Source organism: Grammomys surdaster, unplaced genomic scaffold, assembly GCF_004785775.1.
Source record: "Grammomys surdaster isolate TR1022 unplaced genomic scaffold, NIH_TR_1.0 126198, whole genome shotgun sequence".
Taxonomy (NCBI): domain Eukaryota; kingdom Metazoa; phylum Chordata; class Mammalia; order Rodentia; family Muridae; genus Grammomys; species Grammomys surdaster.
In genome coordinates, this window is record NW_021621003.1 from 6,181,606 (window position 1) to 6,192,239 (window position 10,634).

General features: G+C 43.3%; 2 protein-coding genes across 3 annotated transcripts in view; one reads left to right on the forward strand and one right to left on the reverse strand.

The window, feature by feature from the left end:
* Window positions 1-3,335, forward strand: part of Fam149b1 (family with sequence similarity 149 member B1) — a 34,848-nt gene extending 31,513 nt beyond the window's left edge. For both annotated transcript variants that reach the window (XM_028758530.1, XM_028758529.1), the window contains 2 exons: window positions 1,278-1,350; window positions 2,767-3,335. In XM_028758530.1, coding sequence (XP_028614363.1) covers window positions 1,278-1,350; window positions 2,767-2,834 — 141 coding nt within the window. In that variant the 3' untranslated portion in view covers window positions 2,835-3,335. The remainder of the gene's footprint in view (window positions 1-1,277; window positions 1,351-2,766) is intronic.
* Window positions 3,336-4,769: 1,434 nt separating this feature from the next.
* Window positions 4,770-8,753, reverse strand: Dnajc9 (DnaJ heat shock protein family (Hsp40) member C9). The gene is made up of 5 exons (XM_028758584.1): window positions 8,464-8,753; window positions 8,160-8,300; window positions 7,816-8,070; window positions 5,724-5,810; window positions 4,770-5,406 (listed from the first exon to the last, which is right to left on the reverse strand). Exons 1-5 carry the CDS (start codon window positions 8,641-8,643, stop codon window positions 5,290-5,292), a joined length of 780 nt encoding a protein of 259 aa, XP_028614417.1. The 5' UTR covers window positions 8,644-8,753; the 3' UTR covers window positions 4,770-5,289.
* Window positions 8,754-10,634: the final 1,881 nt, after the last annotated feature.

Consider the following 10,634-nt stretch of genomic DNA (forward strand, 5'->3'; position numbering starts at 1 on the left):
GAATAAAACTGAACATATGAAAGCACTTCAGAGTGTCTTTAAAAAACAAGCTTACTTTATAACAGTAAGAATTGCCTTAGCATTATTTCCCCCATTCCCTATCAGTAAGATAGAGTAGCAGCTCAGTATAACTGAAAGTGAGAGTGCTGAGCCTTAGAACTGGAGCTATTGCCTAGAACCCTGTTCTTTGGTGCTTCTGTCTAGGCTAGGAGTCAAAAAACCTCAGTCCATGAGTTCTGCAAGGGCTACTGCCTGTTTTTGTAAATAATACTTTATTAAAGCAGACTCACCAAGCTCATTTATCTATGGCTACTTTTACTTTTTACTTTTTCAACAGCCATGGTAAGTCATTGCAGTCACTACCTTGTGGCCCCTAAAGCAATCTGCTAATCCCTCACCTTTCTGTTGTTTCGGCTGCCCACGTTGTGGTCATTTGTTATGGGAGCCCTGTGAAACATACAAATACAATCTCCCACCACTGTTAGTAGATAGTTCAAGGGTCAAGTTGGGTACATGAGCTACAACTGCTGCCATTCTGAAAACTGCCGAAGAACATGGAATCTCTAGGTACTTTCCCCTCACAACAGTGTTGATTCTATTTAAATAACACACTGTAACATCAGATGGCATCCTTTTGGCCAGCTATGGTGTTGCAAACCTGCAATTCCAATACAGTAGAGGCAAAATAAAATATCTTTTTGTATCTGATTGCAACATTACACCACATGGAGATTTTCTGAAAAACAAAGTAATACAGTTGCAGAACATGCAATCCCTACAAGTTAGCAATTTGCTTTGTGATGATCTAGCTTAGAATATTCTACTTGGAATTCAATACAGGTTGGCAGATGAATTTTTCATTGTCAAAATCAAGGTTTTCCTCTGTGTGGTGGTTTGAGTGAGATGTTCCCCATGTCTAGGGCATTTGAGTACTTGGTCCCTAGCCAGTGAGGCTGTTTGGGCAGTTGAGGAGGTATGGCCTGCCTGGGGGAAGTTTATCAATTGAGGGTGTGTGAGAGTTTAAAGACTCCCAGCAATTGCTAGATAGATCTCTCTGCTTCCTGTTTGCTTGTAGTTGAAGATGTGGATTCTCAGCTGTTCGGCCACCATGCTTTCCGCTTCCCTTCCTTGATGGACTCAATAAACCTTCCCTTCTTTTAGTTACTTTGCTCATGTTTTATCAAAGCAGCAGAAAAGGAACTAATATTCTCTGTAAGCCTCAAACAAGTATCTTTTGAGAGAAGCTACATCCTAAGATGCCTTTTCTTTTCTTTCAGCCAGACACACAGTACCGAAGTTCATGTGCATCTGAGTATCCTCATCAGGCCCGACCTGGCAGGGGGTCTGCAGGTACAGATGGGCTGCAGTTCCTACTGTTATCTTCTTTATTTCTATCTTCCTTTCCTGCGGCTCTTCTAGATTTAGTTGTCCCCCATCTTTTATACCTCAAGATGGGTTTAAAAGAAAGGCCAACTGCTCAAAGCCAAAAAAGTTCCTGATTTCCGCTTTTTAAAAAACTACCAAGTAGCCAGGCAGTGGTGGCGCACACCTTTAATCCCAGCATTTGGGAGGCAGAGGCAGGTGGATTTCTGAGTTCAAAGCCAGCATGGTCTACAGAGTGAGTTCCAGGACAGCCAGGGATATACAGAGAAATCCTGTCTTGAAACACCCCCCCCCCCGAAAAAATAAAAACCCAAGTAAATTGATCTTTAAGGTAAATACTGTTTGTTTTTAACAAAAAATATTTGAGGGACCAGAAAAAAAAAATGGCCCAGTGGTTTTAAGAGTACTTCTTGTTCTTCCAGAGAGCCTAAGGTTCTAGTATCCATGTCAGGCAATTCACGTCTTCCTAAAGTCCAGTTCCGAGAACTCCGTCTTCTGGCCCCCGTAGGTACCTGTACATGTGTGGCATACACTCTAGGCACACAAACAGACACACAGCACACACACACATATATACATAAATAAATCTTTTTTGATTTTCAAGACAGGCTTTCACTCTGTAGCCCTAGCTGTCCTGGAACTCACTCTGTGAACCAGGCTGGCTGGCCTCAAACCTCCTGAGTGCTGGGATTAAAGGCATGTGCCACCACTATCCAGCATGAATCTTTTTTTTTTTTTAAGCCTCCAGTCTAGTTACTACATTGAGCTACACTTTGAGTAAGATGTTAGTCTTAACACCTTCAAGTTGTTGAAATGTGCATCTCAGTTTTTAATGAGTAGGCTCTCAAGCAAAACTAGGCTACAGTTTTGGTTTTGAGACAGAAGTCTTTTTTTTCAAGACAGGGTTTCTCTGTGTAGCCCTGGCTGTCCTGGAACTCACTCTCTAGACCAGGCTGGCCTCGAACTCAGAAATCCGCCTGCCTCTGCCTCCCAAGTGCTGGGATTAAAGGCGTGTGCCACCACTGCCCGGTGAGACAGAAGTCTTAATTTTTCAGCCCTGACACCCTGGAACTATGCAGGCCAGGATGACCTTGAAATAAGAGATCCTCCTGCCTCTGCCTCCCCAGTGCTGAAACTGAAAAGTATATGATACATCCAGCTTCCTTTTATTTCTTAGACTCTAGTAGTTTTCTCAATAAGGTAAACTATTTAAACATGGTTTTTAATGCCTTGGTGAATATATACTTCTCAGTACTTAAGAGACCATCTCCAAATTTAAAGTCCAACTACAAATTTATGTAAAAGTCCCTGAGACATATGATGTTTACTAACCAAATATAGACCATTTACTAATGTTACTCTGTGTAATTCTGTGTCCAACAGGTCCTCAGTCACATGGGTCTACAAAACCTCAGAGCAGAGGTGGGCCCATCTCTAGAACCAGGCAGTGATCATAGGGCAAGTGAGAACCTGCAAGTTGCCGCAGACTTGAGAACACATGGAGGCTTTCATGCACCAGCACTCAGGCACTGGATGATGCAGAGCTCCTACAAACAGCAGCTTGGTCCATCAAGAGTTATCTTGGTACAGGTGTCCAAGAAATACTACAGAGTATCTGCCAAAGACTGCACAGGGAACTGTTCTGTGTGCAGTTACTGTCTTCTTTCAGCTTTAGTTAACCTATTCCATGGGGCAGTAAAGATTGTACCCAAAGACTTGACAAGGAAAAACCACCCCAAATCACTGCTCATGTTGTCTGTAACCAATCACCTGTTCGATTCTTGTACAATTCTGAGATTACATACACACAAATGATTCAGATCACTGGGTTCAGAATATTTCTACTTATATTAATTTCTGGAGAACTGCACTCAGTTTTAACATATTTTTAGGAGAAATTGCTGCCAACAATCTGATATATTCATCAAATAAATGTCATTCCTAAACTTTAAGTTCTTTATTACATTCTTAATTTTTGTGTATATGAATGGCAGGTAGGAGCATACACATATGGTAAGAGGAGAACTTTTAGGAGTCAGTCCCAGGGCTGAACTAAGATCATCAGACTTGGGGAGCTGAGGGTGGGGGATAGGTGCCTTTACCTGATGAGCAATCTTGCTAGCCAAGCTTTCTCTTTAAAAAGCAGAATGAAGTAAGACCTAACCAAAGGTATCAACACTGGTATAAACTAATGTTTCTTTCCTAGGTCAGCCTTACAAGTCAGCTTGACATCAGAGTCTGTGTGCTCATGTTTGTGCAATTGTGTGTGCATGCATGTGTAGGCCAGAGATCACTAAGTGCCCTTCCTAATTGTTTCTCCATCTCATATTTTGAGATAGGATCTCTCACTGAACTTGGAGATCCTCATTTGTGCACCAAGATAGGCTTTTGCTTTGTCAGTGGTGGGGATCCAAACGCAGTCTTCATGCTTGTAAGCACTTCACCTCTGAGCCAGGTCTCCATTCAAAGAGCAGTGGAACAAACTGAAGAACTTCTTCCACTAGTTCCACCACCAGCTTCTCAAGGGAACTGGGAATGCAGCAATAGTGTTAATTATGGCTTGAGCCTATCTTAAAATGTCACTATTACCTTAATTATCACACCACTTTGACATTACTAATTTTCAAAAAGTGGCTAAATTCAAATGGTTGTCCACTGAAGGTGACTTAAATCATTCCAAGTTCTAATGCTATGAAATAGATGTTTCAAATAACCCACACTGCATTATATATTAATTAGTTCTATTGTGCTTGTGATCACAAATTAAATGTGTGATGTGTCCACCTTAAATTATAATGCTCAACGGGAAGAGATTTATTACACACATGATATAAATCCAGACTTGAATAGTCACTACAAATATACCACATATTGTAGTGTAGTTATCAACTCAAGATGTAAATGAAAATCTTTCTCAAAAATCTGTACAATGAATACACTGTTATCAGATCTGTATCTGTGGCCTGAGCAACTATGACTCAGAGTAGCCTCAGGTCACTTAGCCCGTTTCCTTACCCTTGTGTGTGCCCTCAAAGCTAGTTAGTATCCATCTTCAAAAAACCTGAGTATAGTTCTACATAGCAAATTGCAAGCTAGCTAGAGCTACATACTGAGACTCATCTGAAGCCACACAAAACATCAAAACACATAAAAATCCTGCTGTACTTAATAGATGCAATTTAATGAGTTTGGCTCTCTTGCAGATGAAAAGTTCAGACAAGGCCAGTAAAATACCTAACCCTGTGTCCTGCAAAGACAGGACTGTGACATCTATGTGTGCCAAAGCCAGCCTGTCTGTTGCAATGCTGACTAGATTATTTAAGTCCTTTAAATAAAACACTTTATTTTTATAGACCCATGGTGTCATTTAAATAATCCACCAGACCTTTGTTATTTTTTCTTTATTTAGCCACATATAATCTTAAGAAGAAGTTTGCAATAATATGAAAACCCACATCTCCTACTGCAAGGACAGAAGACAAAACCTAACAGTAGAACAAGAAAAGAAGATCTGCGTAGGATTAAGACCAAAGCACGCTGGCATTTATTTAGAAGACAGCTGTTCAAGTGTTCTGGGGGTGTTCTCCATAGGTAGAGTATCTCTTCAGTGCATGCATATCAGCAAGAGCAGTCTACAGAAACCAATATTCTAGATAGTGCTCTTTGGGCACAAGACCCACGGAACCAAATGTCAAACCCACCCTCCCAACCATCACCATTGCACATCCTTCACCAGAAGCCCTCACAGTGTTAGGTGAATTCTAGAAACTGCTAAGATAAGGTTGATGGATCCTGCTTGGCTTAGGCAGGACAGACAACTTCTCTCAAAGGTAACATTAATGGCTGCCATCACCTTGTCTACACCATACCACTGACACATAAGGACCCGTGAAGAGAAAAACTCCATTATTTCTTTTCCTTCTTGAGTGCTGTTCTTTTCCCTCCTTTGGAAGGTTTGCAGTATTTTGCTTCCATTTGAGCCAGAAAATTGTCCATTTCCTTTTGCCGATCCTTTTGTCTGTTCTGTTTGAGAAGTTAAAACACAGCTTTCAAAATGCAACACTGTCCGCTGAGACAAAGTATTTCATCCTTAGGAGGGGTTGGGGTAAAGCACACTAGTGACTAATAACAGGTATGTGCTTCCTCTGTAGTGGTGACAGCTGTCTTTTTGGGGCGGGGGTGGGAATTCACTGAACTGTACATTCTCAAAAGCAAAAAAGATGATACAAATTATGTGTAATTGTACCTTAAAAGAAAGAAACAAAAAACCCTGAAATCCATTCCAAGCAGTATACACAATAACCGTGAGAGGGGCCTGTGAGGGAGCCTGCCACATTTACCTTGATGAGTGCTTTCAGGTTATCCACTCCTTCTTCCAGCCCAAGCTCCTTTCTGCTCAACTCTGCTTCTTTAGCCTCTTCCTGAGCCTGAAGAGAAGCTTTCATCAGACTCCATGGCAACCAAGAAATAACAGAAATACATTTTTCTTCCCCTTAAAGAAAATGTTAAGAGCTGGAGTTCTAGGAACTGCTTAGGGCAAGCTGTCTGATATCCTCTATTTTATTCCCAGTTCTACTTCCTAGAGAGCACAAGTACTTCTGATCCCAAATCATATGACACAAAGGAACCTATTAGGTGAACTGAAAGGTCACACAGCCAGGTACCAGGCACTTCAGGATCTTCATCTGAAACCCCTCACTGGTGGCAGCCTTGTGAGCTGCGGTAATTTAAAGGCTTTCTCTGTAGCTGGATAGCTGGCCCAGCTGTTAGCAGCACTTCTTACTTTTCCAGACGACATGCCCAGCACCCACACCAGGTTGTCTGTCACTCTAGCTCCAGGGAATCAACAGCCTCTTCTGGCTGTGGGCACCCAACACTCATGCACACTCACAAAGGCAGGCACAAACACATGCAAACACACACACAAATTTAAAATGTTTTCTGAGTAGTTAGAAAAAACATTAGCAAATTCAGTTTTAGCCTTTCTTTACCTGATTTCAAAGCTGTCTGCATTTAACAAAATTTGCCAAAATACCACAACAGCTAACAGCAACAACTGTGAGGCCCTAACTCATTGTAAAACTTTCCAAGTAGCAAAGAATTCCATTACTACTGGGAATAATGATAAATTGGGATCTTGTTATTCCAGAACAAAAACAAATTTTGTTTTATTATCGTCTCTTAAAATTCAGCATCCCTTAATCCCTATACCCAGCCTTCAAACTGTCCTTCCCCCCTCTAATTCTAAGTCTGTCAAACCAAAATCCTGACCTAATACAGCTGATCTGTTTTACATGAGAAAGTAATTAACAAGCAGCAGCCATGACTCTAAGGCATGAAACAGGGTGGCGGTCTTTTCTCTGTAAAGCAGCCCCTTAAACTCATCCTAAACTCTAAGGCCAGTTTATCTCTCTGCATGTTCTTGTTCTAAAAGCTCCAGGTCTTTGCCCATCCACTTGAGCCACACAAAAGACAAGTACCCAGCAGACACCTAACATTGTAAATTGCCAGCTCTCCAGGCAGCTCCAATTACGAAAGCCAAGATGAAGCAACTGTTGCTCTAACAGCAGTCCAGGGTAATTTTTCCAAAGAGCATAAGCAGAGATGTTTGCTACCTTCAACTCCTTGGCCACAATCCCCACTATTCCTGGTTAAACAGGGAGGAAAGTATGAAGAAAAACAAGTCCCAATCCTAAATTCTAGGCAATTGTGTTCCTCAGAGTGAGGACAGGAGAGACTACCCCATGATTACACGGAAACCAGAGGTGTCAGATCTTTGGGAGCTGGAGTTATAAACCGCTGTGAGCCACCACCCAACCTTGGTCCTGGAAGTTGAACTTGGATTTCTGAAAAGAGACCCGTACATGCCCACTGAGCCATCTCTCCAGCCCCTTCATTTTGTGTGTGTGTATGTGTTTAAAATAATTATATGTATTTACAGGAGTTTTTTAAAAATGTGTTTTCTTCCCCTCTTCTGGGCAGTTTTGGAGAATTAGGAACCTCCCATATACCAGCCAACCAAGGCAGCACAGAGTCAGACACCACAGCCTAACCTCAAAAGCGGCAATCCTCAGTGCTCAAGTATTGGGAGCACCACCCCGCCATTCTACACTTCTAACAACACACAATCACTGCCATCTTCTCCCTGTTGGCTAACCACACAAGGCTCCATACAGCAAAGCTACAAGGACTGCTTCATATGAAAAGTTTTTCAGAATCACTCTAGGGTGATTTCAAGCGATCCATAAAGTGGAATCATTTTCAGCATGACATACCAAAATAAACAGGGTTTCCTTTCTGACCATCCAGTTAGATCACTGCTGCAGGTAAGCAGCTCATATTTCGACTGTCTTTATTTCCATCGTTGTAAACACACCAAGACCCCCTTTTGTTTGAAGCAGCTGAGATGTATTATGAACAACATTCACTTACCCTTCTTTTCCTTGCGTTCATCTTTTGTTTAGACTCTTTGACGAAGGCATTGTAGGATGGAACCTCCTTGGTATCAATAGCTTTTTGAATGATGTTTCTTATCCTGGGTTCATCTGTGTATTGTACACAAAGCACAGACTCCATGATCTGATCCATGTCGCCCTTGAAGTCCAGATAGGCCTGCTTAATATCGTTTAGCTCTTCTTCAGAGCCTTTGTATGTCTTTTCAAAAGCTTGAATATCCTCTAGCGATATCTAATAACAAAGAAGATTGCTTTAACTTCGCGAATTGTTTCTTGTGGACTGAATGATGGGAATTAGTCAAAGCCACTAAAGCTCTTTACCTTTTTAAAGAGTAATCTCCAATACGCATCCCAATCCCGGTCTTGGTTGAGGCCAGCAGAGTCTTCGTCCACTGTCCCCTGTTCATCGTACACTGCTTTCTGTTCCTTGTCACTCAGAACCGCGTAGACTCTCCCCAAGATCTGCAAGCAGAGCATCCAAAAGTCACCCTGAACCTCCCACTGAAACAGGGCAGCTAGAAAAACTTAAAAATGCCAAGCCGAGGATCAGCAGTGCGCTGTCCTAGGACTGGGGACTCTGCGAGAGCACAAGTCCAGGTAGCCGTCCGAACGCGGGCCTACAAACCTGGAAGCGGCGGGTGGCGTCCTCTTTCTGGTCCTCCTCTACTCTGTCAGGGTGCACTTGCAGGGACACCTTGTGGTAGCCGCGTCGGACCTCGCCGTCGGAAGCCTCGCGCCGCACGCCCAGCACCTGGTAGAGGTCGGCGGTGCCAAACACCTGCTCGCACAGCTCCAGCAGCCCCATGCCGGGGAAGAAGCTGCTCCGCCACGAACTGCCCGAAGCTGTGGCCACAGCCGCTCCGCCCGCCTGCCGCCTTTTCCCGCCCAAATAGCTCTGGGCGCCTGCGTCACAGGAGCGCCGGGGGCGGGGCCAGCCGCACTTTACGGCAGCCGCAAAGCAGCCTCGCGTCCTCGCCGCCGAAGTAAGGATGGTGGCGTCTTCTGGAGCGGAGGCACGCACCCCCGCCCCCCGCCCGCCACAGCTGCCCCCTCCTCTCTGTTCCCTGCACAGAACCTCACTGACACATGAAAGTACGCAACAGACCGAAAGTTTTCCTAATAGAAAGTGGTTACTCGGGCTGGCAAGGATGCTCAGCGGGTTGGAGGGCTTGCCACCAGACCTGACGACCTCTGGGACCCATAGAGTGGTAGAAGATAACAGACTCCATCCATCAAGTTGTCTTTTGGCCTACACACACACAAACACACACAATCATACAAAATAAGGAAAATAAAATACAAGTGGTCATGCATCAAAGTTGAGACACTTAACATGTTCAACCTAAAGGTTAATGTGGTTTTTTTTTTTAAGGTGACAAAGAGTACAACTATAGGCTCAGACGACTTCATCTGGGATGAATCCCTCAGTCCATGCAGGGATAAGCCTGTATCAAACGAAATACACAAAGCACAACTTTTAAGAATGCCTTTTATCTCACAGGATGTATCTCTTTGGCAGCACAGAATCAATCCCACTTGCCTGTTCCAGTCACCTCATACATCGACGGACCTAACTGTATCGACTCATTCTCTCATTTTAATCATTTCAGTGCTTCCTCGGCTGGCGTTTCCCTCTCCTCAGATCTACAAATCAAGGCCAACTAAAGTCAGTCCCTCTCTTACCTACTTTCAAAGTCCCTTCACACCCAGTGAAGGAAAACCAGCCACACCAGATGGAGAGCAACCTCTGAATGTACATTAGTAACTATTCTCAGAACCCAGGTAAGATAGGCCAGAGCATTAGTAGGCCCTAGAACATTCTCTGTGAACTTAGTCTTATGAACTCTAGAACTCGAAACCTACATTATCCAGCATGTGAAAAGCAAACGTGTAATTCATGCTTACAGCCGTAGAATCCCATTGTTCTGGGGCAGTGAGGCAGATGTTACATTTTATTTCATACAGCCTGTCATTTACATACTGAACTCATGATACCTAAACACAATTCTACTACTGACTTTGTCCTGTGAATGTGTGCACATTCATGTGTTGGTTAAAATGGGCATGTGCATGCTTTAAAACACACAAAGGCCAGAGAACGACCTTAAGTATCAGTCTTTACTTTTTACCTCATTTGAGACAAGATGTCCTGTGTTGTTTTTCCATTGTGCATACCAGTTTGCCCATGAGTGTCTGAGGATTCCTTTGTCCCTGTAAGATGCTGCTACTGCAGACTCTTTGCTTCCTGTCCAGCTATTACATGGGTTCAAAGGATTTGAACTCAGTACCTCAGAGCTAAGGTAAAAGTAAAGCACTTCTACCCCGAGCCATCTTCTAGGCCTCTATCACTGACATTTAAAGTAGACTTTGGAAAAGCCTTTTCATTTTTCCCTTCATATAGGCAATATTTTATATAGGAAAATACTCTGTAGGTATTTGTTGGTATATGGAGTTTGAATCCCAAATTGCTATAAAAGTTTCTACTCCTGAGGCATAGCCTCCCTCCTCATCTGTAAACATGGTTATAACTGACCTGCGGTTGTGATACGTAATACTCAGCAACAGAGTCTCAACACAGAGTTGACTACGGGAAGGGAATGTGTGTTAGCTTCCTTGTAACCACTCTTCAAAAGGTAGTGGAACATGCCTTTATTTCCAGCATTCAGCAGGCAGAGGCAGGAGATCTCTCTGGTTAAAGGCCAGCCTGGCATACAAAGCAAGTTCTATTACAGAGAAACCAGTCTCGAAGAGAGAAGAGAAGAGAGGGGAGGGGAGGGGAGGGGAGGGGAGGGGAGG

Excerpts from the sequence above, each read along its gene's own strand:
- Dnajc9 (XM_028758584.1), bottom strand. The coding sequence starts at position 8,643 with ATGGGGCTGCTGGAGCTGTGCGAGCAGGTGTTTGGCACCGCCGACCTC. Across the intron at positions 8,071-8,159 it reads GGAGATTACTCTTTAAAAAG|ATATCGCTAGAGGATATTCA; the intron begins GTAAAGAGCTTT and ends CTTTGTTATTAG. Across the intron at positions 5,811-7,815 it reads TGAACGCAAGGAAAAGAAGG|GCTCAGGAAGAGGCTAAAGA; the intron begins GTAAGTGAATGT and ends GCTTCTCTTCAG.